This window comes from Cololabis saira, chromosome 5 (assembly GCF_033807715.1).
Source record: "Cololabis saira isolate AMF1-May2022 chromosome 5, fColSai1.1, whole genome shotgun sequence".
NCBI classification, from domain to species: domain Eukaryota; kingdom Metazoa; phylum Chordata; class Actinopteri; order Beloniformes; family Belonidae; genus Cololabis; species Cololabis saira.
Window position 1 is genome coordinate 32,747,060 of NC_084591.1, and position 18,352 is coordinate 32,765,411.

The 18,352-nt window shown below is 41.5% G+C and overlaps 1 protein-coding gene across 1 annotated transcript; it reads right to left on the reverse strand.

Annotated features, from left to right (window-relative positions):
* Nucleotides 1-3,161: 3,161 nt before the first annotated feature.
* scamp5a (secretory carrier membrane protein 5a) lies at nt 3,162-14,434 on the reverse strand. The gene is made up of 7 exons (XM_061721602.1): nt 14,160-14,434; nt 11,976-12,057; nt 11,747-11,866; nt 10,286-10,442; nt 10,101-10,202; nt 8,914-9,031; nt 3,162-5,966 (listed from the first exon to the last, which is right to left on the reverse strand). Exons 2-7 carry the CDS (start codon nt 11,980-11,982, stop codon nt 5,763-5,765), a joined length of 708 nt encoding a protein of 235 aa, XP_061577586.1. The 5' UTR covers nt 11,983-12,057; nt 14,160-14,434; the 3' UTR covers nt 3,162-5,762.
* Between the last annotated feature and the right edge of the window lie 3,918 nt (nt 14,435-18,352).

An 18,352-nucleotide genomic window follows, 5' to 3' on the forward strand; every position in this document is an offset into this window, starting at 1 on the left:
GTATTCCAGGATTCGTGGGGTTGCAGCAGCATGAGGACTCGGTACCCACGCTTGTACCTGGTGCGCAGTCTTGCATTCATGTTTTTTCCAGATGAAGTTGTTTGCACAACAATGGGCCTGCAGAGGTGGTCTAACACACACATGAGCTGAACATGTTCAGATCAGGAAATCTTTCCCATAATGCATTGATCCACATCCTGTTACATGTCTGCGGTGTGTCGGGGATTAGGAGTTAAATAACCTCGTGCAGACACGTCCTCGACTCTCAAGGCTGTGTTTTGTCTGGTGGCACAGAGATGTTACACTATAAACCTTTTCCTTTCTTTTCTTCTGCGTTTTATCAACGGCCTCCGTTGCGGAGCTCTGTCCATTTCTGGATGATGCTTCCAAAAAAAAAGAGAAGCCAAAACTCTGGTTTTAGCGAGATTATTTGAGCCTGACAGTCGTTCCGTGGCGATCGGACTCGGACGCCGTCAGCCTGCTGAACATTTCCATCAACTGATGATTCACTTTCTGCCACCAACAAACAGATGGTTGCTTCTGTTGGCTTGCTTTGGTTTTATTTCATTTTCACTTTCCATTTGAAAAAATTTTGACCATGTACAGTAATTTGTAAACTTGCATCAAGTTTATGAATAAAGAATTTTAAGACTATTCCTGTTTTGGTGGTTTCCATGAGGGTACGGTAACTAACCTAAGGTGGTGTATTTGTGTAGCGTCACATAACGAGAATAAAAGCAATGTTACTGGAGGAAGGACAACGGCTCCATAAAGCAGCTTAAATGTAAACAGAGTTCAAATTATTCTCTGCTTTTAACCTTTTATTTGAGTGCAATTTACTAGTTCAAGATTTGTAATTTATCATATATTTTATAATGCATACTTTTTCTTTTTTTTATATATAATGAATCATGATAAAAAGGTAAATACATTTGAACAGATCTCGTCAACCTCAAACTCAACGAGCCTCGTGGAGTAACCTGGTCAGTCGTCCAGGTTATTGTCCTCTGGGTCTCTGAGAGACTAGACTGGTGAGCCCTCCAGGCCCCCCCCCCTCACCTGTAATGAGCTGGGATTGGCACCGGCAGACCCCCGTCACCCTGCACAGGATTGAACAGGTGTACAAAATGGATGGATGGTCTGGTTATTCTGGATTTCCCTTTGATTTCCAGGGCTGGTACCAACGGATGCAGATGGGAAAAACTGCTTCTGGACACCAATGAAGGGACGTGCAACTAATCAGCGATCAGCATGTGACAGAATGATGGTATCTGCAATTCTGGGACCATTTTGGTGGTTTTAATTAGTGGCTCCTGGACACTCCTGTCAATCACTTAAGGCCGTCCCCTACCAGGTTGTGATTGCTTCGGTACGTTCTTCACCGGTTGAAACAGCGTTATACGGGAGGCGACTCGGACAGTTTTGCAGCACAAACATGTCGATCCACGGGCGTTATCAGGGATTCTGCAGCTGGTTGTCTTGAATATTGGTTCCTGGAGGCTCCGGGTAACTGCACAATGCCCACACCCTCCCTCTGGTGATTGGTTTGGTATGTTATGTACCAGTTGAAATGTCCATGAGTGGGAGGTAAATCATCCTGTCTTATGAAGTGATTGGGTACGGTTGGCCAGGCTGAAGGTGAAAGCTGAAAAATGGCTTTTGCGGAAATTGGACATATTTAAAATGTAGTGGGAATTCTATCATATAAAACTAGTCCCTGGGATGAAAAGGTAAAACAAATATCCTGTATTTCCCAGCATCAGAGAAAGAGCCCTGCTTTGATCAAGAACCCTGAGGAACAGTGGGAGATGGATCCAAAGGCCGATTCAGCATTTCTTATTGATTGATGTGCTGCAATGGCATCAAATAAGGGCGGAAATGATCAGAAGATGACAACAAATGTGCAGACAATGACAAGGCTGCAAGGAGATAATCAGGTTCCTTCACAACAGAGGGGCGGAGGTACTTAAAGTCAGGTGAATGTAAAGAACCACGCTCAAAGACGAGGAGTGGGCTGCTCAACGATACCCACGATACCACCCAGCACATACCTGCAGGCTGGACCAGGGAGGCACAACGGGACCCCATAAATACTTCAGAACATCCGAGTATGGGTTGGTAGAGGATGAAGGAGAGAAGAAGCAGCAGAAGAAGAGTCCAGTTCTAGGAAACCTCCCAACTCCCAGGACTCTGGCGGACGGATGGACCTTATGCACGGATGAGCGTGTTTTTGTGTGTTAAAGTAGCATCAAGTCGTTCCCAATACGCGTTTCTCAAATCAAAACCATGACTTCATATTAGTTAAAGTTGATGTGTTGAATTTAATCTGCATAATAACTTGTTTATTAGGAAAAGTAACTAGATATGTTTCTCTTCTGTTTTATAACTGAATTGGATTTGAAACGAAAAACTAGTACCTGCGTTCATCTTTAGTAGCTTGACTATTGTAATAGCATCTTTACAGTCCACATTAAAAGATCAGTTAGACACCTGCAGATCATCCACAACTCTGCTGCTCCAGCTCCACTCCACTGGCTGTCTGTCTTTCAGAGGACAGACTAAAGTTCTGATGCTGGTTTATAAAGATCTGAATGGTCCCTGACCAACATACACCAGGGACCTCCTGACCCGGTATGAACCTTCCAGACCCCTCAGGTCATCTGGTACCAGTTTTTTATCAGTTCCCAGAGTCAGAACCAGACATGGAAGAGCTGCGTTCAGCTTCTGTGCTCCACATGTCTGGAACAAACTCAGATCAGCTGAAACACCCCGTTTATTTAAGTCCAGGTTGAAGACTCACTTGTTCTCAGCTGCATCTGAATAAAGATCAGAATCTTCAGTTTTACTTTTAAATTATTTTTTGTTTTTATTCTTATCTGTTGTTCTTGTTTCATTACATTTTAAATCATTCTTTTCATTTATGTTTTAATGTCTCTGTAAAGCTCTTTGAATCACCTTGTTGTTGAATTGTACTGTAGAAATAAAGTTGCCTTGCCTAAATCTGAAAGTCAAAGTCCAGAGTGAGTAAACCGACATGTTTTATCTCCGTCCTCCGGGATGATCTTTCACGTCATGCACATGTATTTATTGAGGTATTATTCAGTAACGGCAGCTCCTGATGATGAAAGGACATCTGGACAGCAAAACAAAACAAAGCAGGATGCAACAAGAACTATTTAATATCTATTAGGATAAGACCAAATAATACAAAAGTAATACACAAAAAAGTATTCCTCATTTATGCAACTCATGGAGACACAGCCCCCTCAAACACTTCATTCACCTCAGAAGAGCAGAATCTGATTGAACGTGTTTATACACGGCAAATATTTACTTCCAGTAATTTTATATTTATAACTACTATGATATAGTACATGATAATACATTTCATACAACATACAGAACAGTGCATGTGGAAGGTGCAATGATGGGAAATGTCTCTCAGGAGCTTCGATACAGCGACATGAAGCATAACGTTTGACCTGCACTGATCCGACCACGCCATGATGTCAGCTGACATCTCCATGATCACGGGATGGCGGCGTGCACATGTGGCAGAAGGTTCACCATGAGAACATGAACAAAGAAGCTTCAGAAGGCTTCGTTCATGTCTAAAAATAAAACAAACCTCTACAGCTGACGAGTAGAGACGATCAGCGTGCAGGCGAGCAGGTGTTTAGTGTCGGTTTCAGGGTTATAACTGCAGTATTTACATCTGCTGGTGAAAATGTTCCACAACTTTAAAATCCCCTCATGTCAGTTTTGCTGCACCGTGGATTAGTTTGACCTTCGGCGGGTAACCCGGCACAAACTACACAAAACAAGTCTTTAAAGAAACTAGAGGAATGAAAAACATCACATGGAAGGACACGAAAAACTAAACATTTGCTTCAGACCCATTCACTCCTCTTACAAAATACACAGAAAACCAGAATTTGGTCCAAAATGTTAAAAAACAAACAAACTGATAAGTAAAACAACAAACATCATATCGAAAACCACATCGGCACAATCGGACAAGACGACTCACAGATTGTTTTGAAATAACGAGCATTCGAACATGTATCTTCACATCTTTGTCAAGTCTAACACTGATTTTACTGTAATATCCATCTACTGAATGTTGAAAACGTTTTCAAAGAAAACTTGCAGTTACACGAGGAACAAATCTTTCTGGCTGCTCAAGACACCGGGGTTCGCCAGGGCTACACACAAGTGTCATCTTGATGGATTTCACCCAGAAATTAAATAAATGGCTTCAATTTAATATTCTATATAGTATATTATATATGTTACACGGATCCATGAAATAACACCAACACCCACAGAATGAAACACGACTCTGAGGCCTGGGGGGGGGTCATCACTCCTTACAATGTTACAACCATCTACAACATTATTTACTGTTTGTCTTCTCTGTGTTTTGGTTCTCTTTACATCCAACAAACGCTAACGTCTCAAAGCATGTGCTTTATTGGGGTAAGTTAAAAATATATGGTTGAACTGGGGGGGGGGGGGGGGGGGGGGGGGGGTCCTGTATGACGTGCAACCGGCATGACTTTACGTGATTAGTATCTGAAACTGGGCAATAAAAGGATTTTCTAAACCCAGACACTGATGATGTGCAGGCATTAAAACAGCCGTTTAACCTTTTATGAGAATGTAAAACAATGTAGTTTAACTTTAACTAATTATCAGGATTTTAATTATTGCATGTTGTAAATTTAGTACCATAACACCATTTTCTTTACAGTAAAAACGAATCCATCACCAGAAGCCACCTAGCCTAGCTTAGCACAAGAGAAGCTAATACAGGTTATCATTATTTACCTAATGTTGATTAATTGGCCGTCTTGGGTGACTTATTTATTTATTTATTTATTTATTCGGACAGAAACAAACTGGTCTTTCCCCTTATGCTAAGATAAGCCAGCATCCTGCTAATGGAAGGGTGCTGTTTTTTATCTTATTTTTGTTGTTTTGTCATTTATATCTTTCAACATTTAATTAAATCGTAATATAAATCTACCTCCAGAGGCCAGTTAGTGTAGTCTAATTTAAAGACTGAAAACAGGACAAAAGCTAACGTTATTTGGTCTAAAGCTGCCACCAAAAACCTCTTTGGTTATCAGTGACATATAAAATGTTGGACTGCTGGGTGGATTTTATTTTATTTTATTTTACTGGAGCAAAACCAGGTTGGGCTTTTTCTCAAGTTCTTAAGCTAAGCTAACTAGCTGCTAATGTCTGCTCTGAATGGGAACTTCTTCTCAAATGTTTTCCTGCTGATTATTTAATGTGCGACTTATCTTGACAAACAAAGAGGCGCTTCACTGGTAAAATTAATATCAGCATTTGGTGAACTTCAAGGTTTTAAACACACACAACAACATAACCATCACGGTACCTTTAGGAAAAGATAAGGGGTCATAAAATGAGAGAAGGGACACATGAGAGGCTCGGTGTCTCTGCAGACGACATGGATCTACCTGAATAAACGATGCAGCTCAGTGCCTTTGGCCGTATTATGTGACTGTTGGAAGTTTACATGCCGACCAGCAAATATCAAACCACAAAAACAATATTAGGCTTTAATGACTGATTGTTTATTTAAGTGTGAGCTGACTAAAATGGTCAGATTTACCAATACTTTTTGTCTCTGTGTTTTTCTGTGTCAGAATAAAGGGCACCTAATTCTGAGTTGTGTTCTAGATCCATCCCTTTTTTAGCTCTCCTGCTGCTGCCTGTCTCGCTCGTCTGTCCTACATCGGGTCGTCGTAGTTGTAGGTGGGCGCTGCCGAGTACTCGTTCTGCTGCATGGCTCCCTGCTGCATGGCTCCCTGCGCCGCCCCCATGGCCGCCTGCTGGGCCGCCTGCTGGACGTGTGGGTTCTTCCAGGCCCCGGTAGTCCACTCCTCCTGGGCTTTACCCAGGCTGCCACCGCTCCCGCGGTAGAAGTTGTGAACCTGCAGAGTGCAGCACATGAGATTTGGGATTCGTTAACATTCGTTCTTCAAAACTGTCTCAACAGCAAAAGATGTTTGGCTAGGGTTGCCAACTCCCTGAAAAATAAATAAGGGACACCTCATCCTCAGGGCCGGCCAACCCGATTGCCTTCACCTTTCCTGGCGTGGTGAATTTTTTTAGCTCCTTTTTTTGTGAGTGAAACAATTTTTTAACTGTTTGACTCGAACCTGAATTGAATTAGATGCATATTTTTGAAAGCCATGAACACATGAAAACAAATTATTATCCAGCAATTCACTTTAATACAAAATGACAAAATTAACTGAATAAAAAAAATAAGTATCTTTCTTCAACAGAAACCTGTCCTGCTTAACTTAAAACTGTATAAATTAATATAAAACAATAGAAAGAAAGCAGAACATCCATTCTGTAATAGTGCACATTTTTAGTGCAATGACAAAAGTGCAAACAGAAAGTCTGTAGAAAACATGTAAACATATTTGAGCCTCAAAGGCCATGACTGTAGGCTACAGTTGTAGTAAAACAGAAAAAATAACTTATGAACTCAACAACTCAATGCCATTTTCCATTGGCATTTTATGACAATTTTTTGACTCTCGCAGTAATACGGGACAAAGTGTGTCCCTTTTCAGCTCAATACGGGACACGTACATTAGTTTATAAATACGGGACGATTCCGTTTTTCAAGGGACGGTTGGCAACCCTATGTTTGGCTCCAACTCGGCTCCAATCTGCAGTTTTCTTAGGCCCAAATCCGGCTTTGACTGGCGGTTTATGACCGACTCCAGGTGAGTATGGCTGCCTAAACTCGGCCACATACCCAACGTAGCCCAATTCTTCCTTTTCTCCTACAGTACATACTAAAACCCAACACGCCCCGTTACTGAGCAGCAGGTGCCAAAAGTAGCCCGAACCAGGCCCAAACACATCCGCTACGTGGGATCATCGGAGCGTGGCTCCTGTGATTTGAGTCGAGCAGGTGGCGTTGGGGATATTCCCAGCAGGATGTCATGTTCTGCTTTAATGAGGAACGGCTTATTTCTGAAAATGGATGTCATCACGGAATGGGTCAAAGATGTGATATCTTTTATACCTTTAGAAAAGCTCAGATACAACAGATTCAAATCTCGCCAAAAATGTATAAAGGCCTGGTCCCCTTTCTTAGAATTCGTCCTCACGCTGTCTTTCAATGATGTAGCTTAGCATTTATTTTTGTCATGTTTACAGTATTACTTGGATGTGTGGGAACCCTCAATTGTACTACTAACTGACAAATGTTTGGACTAATGTCTAACCCTTAACCGTCCATGTGTTATTCATCTATTTATTTATTTTATCATCATTATTGTTGTTATTATTACTAATATTATTTTATTTATGTATTTTATTTTATCTTTTTTTCCCCTTGTTTACATATTATGTTTTATTGGTATTATCTTCTTTGTATGTGGGAACTGGGGAGGGTGGGATATATGTGGGGTTGTTTGTCTTAAAAAATATTGAAAAATCTTATAAATAAAGTTATTTAAAAAAATGGATGTCATTCTTTATGAAAACTGGTTTCTGGGTTAGAACAATTGTCTAACCACGTTTAGATGTTTACGTCTTATATTTCTAAATAAAAACAAAGGACTCTGAAGTTCTTTGAGCTGGGGAGAGATTTATGTAGACTGACCTTGCAACGATGCATTTTAATCTGTGAGGGTGCTACCTCAGAGCAGAAACGGTTTACTACCTCTTATATTACCGGTTCTGAGCACACGGGGGCAGCATATCACAAGAAGGTTCATGTGTCGGCCCCCGGGGAGACAACCACATGCACTTCCAGCAGGTACAGAACATACTGCTGTGAAGGGGTCGTGTAACATAGAATGGATTTAATAGGTTGATAGTTTCTGCTTAATCATCAAATTGTAATCTAATTTCAATCACTGTCATTTTATGAAACTGCTACATCAGTTCCAATTTCTCTGTATTTAATGATGATTTCTTCTTTGGTTGAAAGAAAACAAATATTCTTCATGAGCAAGTTCACCTTTTTAAAATGATCACATTTTTAAGATGTTAAAGCCAGTCTTTGTAGCCACTTTGTACCACTTTTGACCATATGGGGGCAGAACAGGGTAACAAAAGTCACTCACAATACTGTGCTGGTAAATTGGGATAGTCTTGCACGTCTTGTAATACCACTCTGTCCCACTAGGGGTGCACTTTGTTGTGGGGTGTGCCAGAAGGTGACTCATGACCTTTATTGTTGCATGTTGCCTCCATGTAGTCAGAAGTGGTATTAATGCATAGAGTAGCTTTAAAGTCATATACATGCCTTCTCAGAAAATTAGAATATTGTGATAAAGTTCTTTATTTTCTGTAATGCAATTAAAAAAACAAAAATGTCATACATTCTGGATTCATTACAAATGAACTGAAATATTGCAAGCATTTTATTATTTTAATATTGCTGATTATGGTTTACAGTTTAAGATTAAGATTCACAGAATATTCTAATTTTTTGAGATAGGATATTTGAGTTTTCTTAAGCTATAAGCCATGATCAGCAATATTAAAATAATAAAAGGCTTGCAATATTTCAGTTGATTTGTAATGAATCCAGAATGTATGACATTTTTGTTTTTGTAATTGCATTACAGAAAATCACAATATTCTAATTTTCTGAGACAGTCCTGTATTGAGATGCAAAGGTTGTCATCAAAGTATCACAATAAGGGCACCATGTTAGCTCTGAGCTAAATGAAAAAGAAAAGCCTTCAACAGTCGTACCAGTTACATGGAAACGTGTTATATCTGACGATGCAGACGCTGGAAATTAGACAAACGTACGGCAGATTTGATTGAAATGCTTCTGCACCAAAGGTTACTGATGTCAGATCAGAAAGGTCGAAGCAAAGATAGAAGTGTGTCAGTCACCTTTGTGAGGGCGATGAAGGAGAGCACGGCCACTGCAGTGAACATGATGGTGGGAATCAGCATCACCACCGCCGAGCCGACGTTGGTGCTGAAGAAGGTGATGGTAGCCAGCCAGCCGCTGAGGGGACCAGCAATGGAGTCACACACTGAAGACAACCCGGTCCCAGCAGCGTTTCACTCCCCGCATCGGACGTGCAACATCATCAGTGTTTTTAACTTATCTTCATTTTCTTTTCTTTTTTTACATTTTTAACGTACCGCAGTCAAAAATCTGACACCGGATCACGTCAGCAGCTTCATGGTGAAAACATTTGCCCGTTCACCAGAGAAACGGCTTCATCAGCACTAACTCAGGCGTTCATTTCTAACGGTTGACTTCCACGTCCACTTATCTCTGTTTCTGTGCTGCACTTCCTTTGAGGGGAGATGAAACGCTGGCTGCATTTGATAAGAGCAGTAGCAACAGATGTAGTGGCGGAGCATTTAAGACAGTCGTCCTCCTCACGATTACAGAACCAAGCAGGTGAATCTTGTGTGAATAACAATATTTATCCTCCCGAGAAACCTTTGAGAGCCCATCTAATAACCCAGAGGGGACTGGTCAAAACCATACACACTTAAAGGGGACCTATTATGGCATTTAATGTCTATTTTAAACAGGCCTTGAATGTCTTAAAAACAAGCTTTTGATAGTTTTTTGTATATAAATTAGAAATTCAGCCTCTGGGCCATGTCTTTCTCTTTACCGTTTCTAAACTCCTTCTCTATGAGGGATTCTGAGTGGGCGGGGCTATGATAATGAGGCACTGTGCTGATTGGCTGCTTGAATGACGTGATACACCGCTACGAAAAAATGGCGGAAGCTCCGGCCGGCAGAGTTAAGCCTGAATTATGGTTCTGCGTTAAATCGACGCAGACCCTACACCGTAGGGTACGGCGTAGGCTACGCCGTAGGCTCTGCGTTGGTGTAATGCGGAACCATTAATCAGCCTTTACACCGTGTCATGCCTTCTCTGAGTTGGCAGGCTGAGGGGAGACCACTTTATATATGTTAAAGCAAGAAAAAACGTGTTTTTCATAATAGGTCCCCTTTTAGGTGGATTTTATTTTGCTGAATTTGTCCCCTCATCTCGGTTCTTAACTCGCTAAATCCAGAATATGTGTTTGAGGAAACTGGAAGACCTTACCACACTCCCCAACCAGGGATGCCAACAGTCTGGATAATACTGATCACCACCTGGGCCATGAAGACGAAGAAAAACGCCATGAAGTTGAAGGAGCTGTCAGTCCTGTGCAGAGAGAAGCGTCAGCGTGAGGAGAACATCAGCAGACATGTTGAAGGCTGCTTGTGCTTGGAGAGGAAGGTGCTTACTTGAAGGCCTTGTAGATGGGCCTGAACCAGCACACGTAGGAACAAGGGGTGAAGAGGATGAGCCACAGGATGGCCATGCCAAAGTTTGCGGGTCCTCCGCCTCCACACATCCACGCCAGGCAGCCGATCAGATTGACAGCTAGCGTGACGGAATTCACTGTCAACGTCGCAGAGAAGGAAACATCACGTTACTCACGACACAGCAGGAATCAATCACATCGAGGTCTTAACACGACCCCGCCTGTCTGGCTGGCCAAGTGAAATGTAAAAATGGGTCTGGAACCCTTCCCAATCTGGGTGGGGGGGGCTTTATGTGACGACTGATCAAAACAACCAAGAGGACTGCAGAGTTGCTAATGACGTCTTACGCGTTTTTACTGCCAGACAGGCGGGAGGCCTTCACCAGCATCCCACTGCTTTATTCCCACTTAATTGTTTTTTTTAATTGTTTTTTTTAAATGTTTTTGTTGTCGTTTTTTGTATTGTATGACTGCACTGTACTGTATTTTTATGTTCAGGACCCCAGGAAGACTAGAAGCACATTTGTGTGCTTCTAATGGGGATCCTTAAATAAACTAAACTAAACTGCACATTTTCTTGGATGTTGGGTTGTTCTCAACAATCTCTTGGTGTCTGTTTTTACCTCCCCAAAAATAATGATAAAGTTGAACATGAACACGACAGGATTTACTTGCTTCAATGAAAAACCACTAAAGATTTAATGGTACCGTCTTTCTACCGGGTTGAGATTATTCATGAAAAATTCTTTTTACAGGAAATTAACCAAAAAGAAAAAACAACTGAACCACAAAAACTCCTCAGAATGTTTTGGACTTTAAAGCAGAAATGACAAATGAGTCCAGTAACAAAATCACCATGAACATGCTTGAAACTTCAAATACTCAGAACTAAATCAATATTTGGAAAAGAGCTTTAGGATTACGAATCCTAAAAAATCGATTTCAAATTTAATCTGAGTTGGGTCACGACTGGAGCCCCCCCCGGACCGGGACGGGTGGGTTGGCATTAAAGGACACTTAAACTGTTTCACAGCTACAACGGTATTTACCACACAAGCTCACCAGCCCCTTCAGTAGTTACAGCAGGTGTAACTACACCTGGTGTAACTAAGTAATAAGAAAATATGAGGTGTTTGTGTGGTTGACCAAAGTGGGACCTCTATCATTGTACAGTTAAAACATCGACAATCCTGCAGACTTTAGTGCACAAGAAGAGAAAAGCAGTGCGCTCAGCGTTTCTGCCGTCAGGTTGTGAGACCAGTCGGGCCGGTCTGCTGGCTGCTCTGCGCCTGTGCCGTTTGGATCTCAGTGTTGTGGGTAAAACAAAACGTAGCTCCATCAGTAGGAGCCTACAGGCTCTGCCCCTGTAGCATGTTCCAGGCAGCGAGAGCAGTGACAGACCACATTAAACATTAGCTGGCTCAGAGCGCCGTTCACTCACAGATCCACAGGTAGTAGAGCCTCTTGCACATGCTGCGATGCCCGTCCGGGATCTCATTGAAGTCCTGGTAAAAGCAGGGCTTGAGGGGGATGAATCGAGGCAGGGGAGGGAAGTTGTTTTCTGACATGCAAGAGAGAGACAAGACAGTTACCACCTTCCCAACTCAAATACTCAAAGACAGCTGCTTAGGATTGAGCCTTCATTGCCTGCAGGAGAAAGGAAAGCTCACCAGCCATGGTCACGTTGCAGTATCGGTCTTCCACTTGCAAGTGGACACTCAAACTTCAATCTCAGCTGCCTGTAAAACAAAACTGCAGAGAAGAGAGTTGTCTTAGGAGCAGAGGTGGACAGAGTACTCGACCCCAGTACTTGAGTAAGAGTACAAATACTACTGGTCAAAATTTACTCCGTTACAAGTAAAAGTAGCTCAGTCAAAGTATTACTCGAGTAAGAGTAGAAAAGTACTTGCTTTTAAAGGTACTTAAGTATCCAAAAGTAAATGCTTTTAAATTTACTTTAAGTAAAAGTAAGAGTAAGAGTAAGAGTAAATTTCTTATTTTCCACATCAGTAAATTACTATATTTTTTCTAAATTAATTTAAGTTGTAAAGTTTAAGTTGTAAATGTCTGTGGTTTGTCTGTGCCCTCGTTTTTTACTCGGTCGAACTGAAACATTGAGTTAAGATACGGCCAAGGATTTAGTGAAAGTCAGACGACTCAGCGGATTGTCTTTCTTCTCCTGACGCAGGCGTAGCCATTGTTGCGGCTCTGTCTTGACTTGTTGCGGCTCTGTCTTGACAAACGCAGGCTACTTTGGCGGTATCGTTTTGAGGAGGCTTGACGTATTTCCACTTTACGTACATCCCAGTGGAGAGCGTGCACTGTGATAGGTCTCCTCCTTTGACAAAAACAGCTTGTGTCCAATAGGATTTTAGGGAAGAAGAAAAAAGAGCAGACCTGAAAGTAACGAGTACTTTTCAGCCTTCCTAGAAATGTACTCGAGTAAAAGTAAAAATATTTGTCTTGGAAATGTATTCAAGTAAGAGTAATAAGTACCAAAGAAATCTAATACTCAAGTAAAGTACAAATCCTCTGGATATGTACTTAAAGGAGCCGTCTGTGAGAAATGGCCAAAACTGGTACTGCAGTCACTTTCCAAATATTGTTGAGTGGCGTGTACCCTCCCCCTCCTCCCCCCGACCAGAGGTTGCCAGGTCGGCTGCAGAATGCAGCAGGAACGTAGGCTGCCATGGCTGCCATAATTAGAGCCGAGCTGGCAACCCGGATGCCGAAACAATACTGACTTGGTGATTGGGAGATAGGTGGAGGGTGGAGCTTCAGAAACAATACTGACTTGGTGATTGGGAGATAGGTGGAGGGTGGAGCTTCAGAAACAATACTGACTTGGTGATTGGGAGATAGGTGGAGGGTGGAGCTTCAGGCCAAAACAAAAAATGACAACATAAACATCAGTTGAGGGCTGCAACTCCTATTTTTAAACTGGAATATCCTGGCTTGAGTGCTGTTGTCAGTGACATAAGTATTTGAAATGAACATGATTTTTAATTGTCTGTTGACATATCGGGGTCATTTTATGATTCGTTTTATTATTGCTCTTACATACAGCTCCTTTAAGTACAGTACTCAAGTAAATTTACTCCGTTACTGTCCACCACTGCTTAGGAGGTGAAAGATTACCCAGTCAGGCAGAAGCAGGCGGAGGCCATCAGGTCTGAAGGCCCAGCTGTCCATCAGCTCCACTACAGAGCCACAATAACACCTAGGAATAAGAGCTTTTCACACTGAAACCAATAGACCACCATGTACTGAATAAGCAGAAATAAACGTGTTTTTACCACATTGGGGCTCTGCAGGGCTCAGCAGGGCACACTGTGGCCTTCTCGCCATCCCACACGTCTACGTCGGACCCAACGGGTGTAAAATAGGCGTGATGGAGCCCTGATGGAGCCCTGATGGAGCCCTGCAGCGTTTCTGGGTTTGAATGACTGCTTTGCTCAGCTGGTTCGTGTATAATCACCATGCAGGCTCTATTTGACAGCACATCACGACGTCTGCAGCCATGGTGGAGCATGAAGGACACCTCTCTGGCTCTTAAAAAACCAACATCTGCGGCGCGGACGTGCAGATTAGGGTTTATTTTAGTGAATGGTGGGGGTTCGGGTTAGTTTTGGGGGTAAAAGCCCTCGGAGGGCGTGAGTGATGCTGCGGTTAAAGACGGTTACAGATGGAGACGCGTCCTTCAGCCCGGGCTCGTCCTCTGCACGACACACCGACACACTAACAGGCTTTCCACGTTGCACTGAGGCCACGATCCATTTCATCGTGACACCTTCATTTCCCCTCCTTTCCCCCTGGCGGAGAGCAATGAAGGGGAAAAAAAAAAAACGGCTTACCTCCTTTTTTTAGTCCCAGAATATCGCTACAGTCCTTCCGATGGCTTCAGCAGCATCCTATGATTTCATCCGCATTAAACAAAAAAGAGAAACAACAACCACGAGCCCTCAGAAAGGAATGGATGTGCAGCTCTTCGGATGAATATGTGCCTTTTATTCCTCAATGATGGCTTTGGGAGTCAGCTGGTCACGTGACGTGAGGTCTATTCTTTACGCGCAACCCCTCCTCATCTTCCTCATCTTCCTCATCTTCCTCCTCTGGGTGGTTGTACCGGCGCGGGAGGACCACTGCCCCGAGAACAACACCCACACCGACCAATCACACACACACGGAGAGTTCAAGCACCGCCCTCTCAATGCTGTCCACAGTGCTGAAAACGAAAGGAGCCATTATTATTACACAAGATGACCTGATTGGCTGATACTCGGTGCGTGTACATATACTACTAGTTTGTGAATGTATAAATATCAATAATAATCAAACAAATAAGGAAAAAGCACGTTTATTTGAAGAATTATCCACTGTTACAGATAGTGAGTCAAATTGGAATAAGAATCAGAATCATGTTTATTTGGCCAAGTCAGGTCAAACAAGACAGGACATTTGACTCGGTTATTTTTGCTCACTGTACAGTAAATAGGAAAATGACAGCTCTTATTAACATATATATGGAGCCAAATCAAGGCCAAAAGTTTTGCTAATTTGAAAATAAAATTTGAACCTGAAATATCTTTTTTACAGTTTCAAATTTTTTTTTTTCGGTATCAGATCTTTTTTTCAGTTTCAGAACTTTTTATTTCAGTTTCAAATCTTTTTTTCAGTTTCACATCTTTTTTTTTCAGTTTCACATCTTTTTTTTTTGTTTCACTTCTTTTTTTCAGTTTCAAATCTTTTTTTTTAAAAAAGATGTGAAACTGAAATAAAAAGTTCTGAAACTGAAAAAAAGATCTGATACCGAAAAAAAAAATTTGAAATTGTAAAAAATAATTTTCAGGTTAAAATTTTATTTTCAAATTAGCAAAACTTTTGGCCTTGATTTGGCTCCATACATATATACCATTTTTTTTTTAAGTGAAAAGTGCAGCAATATGAGGTAGACGTGGTTATTGAAAGGATGCTCTGTTACAGCATATGATTGTGGTTATTATTATGATTGCACAGTGGTTGATTTCTCTGAGACTCTATAAGTGATGAGTTCATCAGAGCAACATCTTTGGGGAAGAAACTGTCTCTGTGTCTGGAGGTTTTGGCGTACAGAGCTCTGTAGCGCCGTCCAGAGGGGAGGAGTTGGAACAGACTGTGTCCTGGGGGTGAGGGGTCTGCAGAGATGCTACCTGCCCTAAATTAACAATTGCTCACTAAGGGCCAATCCCAATTCTCCTTCACTCGCCCTTCTTTTCTCCACTCGCACTTCTTTTCATCCCTAAGCCCTAAAAAAGAAGGGGGATATTTTAGGGCACTTGAAATCTAGGGCACTTGGCCCAGGTACCTGTCCCAATTCTCCCCCTACCCCTCGTTTCCATCCCTACCCTGATCAGGAAGCTGAGAGCCAAAAGCTGTTTTAATTTCAGCTGTAGCGCTGTTAATATGGCACTTATATACCATATAAAAAAATGTGCACAGAAATATTTACAAAAAAAAAAGTTTGCAGTGTATGTGCTGCTACTGCTGATGAGGTGTCCTGTCCACCATTTTCTCTAAAAGGTTCAGGAACCTGTCCATGTGTTCTTCATATAGTTTTGTACTTGTGTGGTTTTACTCACTTGGAAATACTTTTAAATTGTCTAATAAAACTTGTTTCACAACAGTTTTCTCTTCTGGGGTTTCTCAAAGTAAGGTAATGTCTCAAATTATAAACTGTACAACAAGATCAATAGTAAAATAAGGATAGCGAGAGAATCTGCAGTAAAAAAGGCTTTATTTGCTTTATTCAAATAACATTTAAAAAAAAAAAAAAAGTAAACATTGCACGCAAAACAAAGAAAGGTGCTGTTCCATATAAAAAAATTTGCACAGAAATATGTACAAAAAAAGTTTGCAGTGTATGTGCTGCTACTGCTGATGAGATGTCTGGTCCATCATTTTCTCTAAAAGGTTCAGGAACCTGTCCATGTGTTCTTCATTCTTTTGACATCTTCTGTCTTCTTTGGCGGCCTCAGCTTGAAGGAAGTCATGCATAGAGAGTTTCTTTTTTTGGGGGGATCGGGGGGAAAGTGGACCTGATGCCTGAAGCTTCCAGCTTCCTCTTCCAGCTGGTGAGGCAGAGCTTGAGGCCGATGTGCTGGCGTCTTCCAAAGTGTTCTGAGATAAAAAAAAGATGGATACACATGTTGATTACACACATGACTGGACTATCATACACACCCACAACATCATACCAGGTTCATTATCACTGTATAAATAACCATTGCTTACCTTATATTTTTTTTTAAGATTTTCCCATTTTTTGCCAATTTGTCCTGTGGTCACCTTCCCCTCCAGTTCCAGCTCTTTGATGAGTTTCCTGTAACAGAAAACAGTGATGAATAGTAGTTATACCATGGTTAAGGACCCCATCACAGATATTCTGCAAGCAGATAGCTGGATCACTCACTCCCACAGTGGTTTAGCAGCATATTTCTTCTTAGTAAAATTCTCCTCGTTGGTAGCCCTAAAGCTTATTAGGTGTCGGACCTGATCCGGAGTCCCTGGAATGAAATGTGATTACTGCAATGCACAAACGTCCTCGAAAAAAAAACAAACAACAAAAAAAAAAAAAAGTTTGAACTATGATAACAAGGCAGCAAGCGACGTTATTACTTCGTAACCCCCCCCAAATAACGTTGCTGCCTTATAGTAATGTGAAATATACAACAAATTTGTAGAAAATATGAGAGTTAACGAGTAGTTAACAGGACACGGCATGTTATCTACCCGACTCGTCATCAACAGCCACATATTATCTTACGTTAACTCAGAATCAGAATCAGCTTTATTGGCCAGGTTCTAACATTGTCCAACAAGTAATTTGACCCCGGTAATTTCACTCTTTGGTATTAAAAATAAACAATAAACAATGTGGTATTTCTATGTACTGTTCAAACGGTTAAAACATACAAAAGCACTGTGATTTTTTTAATTCCATGGGACATTATACTTACATTTGTGGGTTCAATATCCTCCTGCTCTTTGCGGTTCGCCATTTGACTCAAAAAAATGAAAAAATGCTTGCTTGCTCAAAATCGAGACGAGTCTGTAAAGCATGTTTTCCTCGGTCGGCGAGCTTTAAATAGACGCAGCCTACGGCGTAGCTTACGGAACCTACGGCGTAGCTTACGTAGCTTACGTAACCATATTCCGGCGCGATCTTAGCGAACAACGGACAAAAAAGGGATGATGTACATTCACTGAGTGAATATTATGAAAGTAAAATATCGGTTTGCGCCGAGAAATGTAATCAAAATGCATTTTTATGCAGAAACTAACTCAAAATATTGATTTTACTCCCAAAAAAAACAGAAATGTCCTCCATGTTTTTTTTTTTTGATTCAGTCCGCAAATGACGACGAAAAGCATTCTGGGAAATCTTCATACCCCCTCGCTCGCCAAGTCAGCATCTGAAATCCCTCGATTTGAAGGGGCTATTCTCAGCCCCTAGCCCTCGTTATGCCCCCTCCCCCTAGGTGAAAAGAGGAATTGGGACACCACTACCTTCACGGGAACGCGCAAAAGTTAGGGTTAGGGAAGAAAAGGAGGGCGAGGGGGAGTATTGGGACGCACCCTAAGATGCGCAGTGAATAGTTTGTAGATTTGGGATACGCTCTAGCAAAAATATAGTATTTACCATTTAGAAATTGCAGCCAATTAAAGAACTAGGGGTTCAAAAGGATTTGGACAACTGACAGAAAATATGTTAATTAGCAGGGTGCGGTTAATTCCCCTCTTCCTCTGACAAATTAAGCAGCTGAAAGCTGATATGAGGTATTGAGTTGGCATTTGGCAGATGTTTGACTGGAGGTACAAATATGCAGAAAGGAAGTTGTAATACAAGTGAAAGATGCCATCATTAGGCTGAAAGAAAAAACAAAGACATACATTTAAATTGGGGACAGCCAAAATTAACATTTTGAGACATTGTTAAAAACAAAGAAAGCAACAGCGAGCTCAACAACATTAAAAGGTCTGGGATGTCAGGAGAAGTCAATAAAAACAT

Bases quoted from the DNA above. Each gene is read 5' to 3' on its own strand.
- scamp5a (XM_061721602.1), bottom strand. The intron at 9,032-10,100 runs GTAAGGTCTTCC...TGGTCCCCTCAG, and splicing joins ATCCCTGGTTGGGGAGTGTG to CGGCTGGCTGGCTACCATCA. The intron at 5,967-8,913 runs GTGACTGACACA...TGCACTCTGCAG, and splicing joins CCTTCATCGCCCTCACAAAG to GTTCACAACTTCTACCGCGG.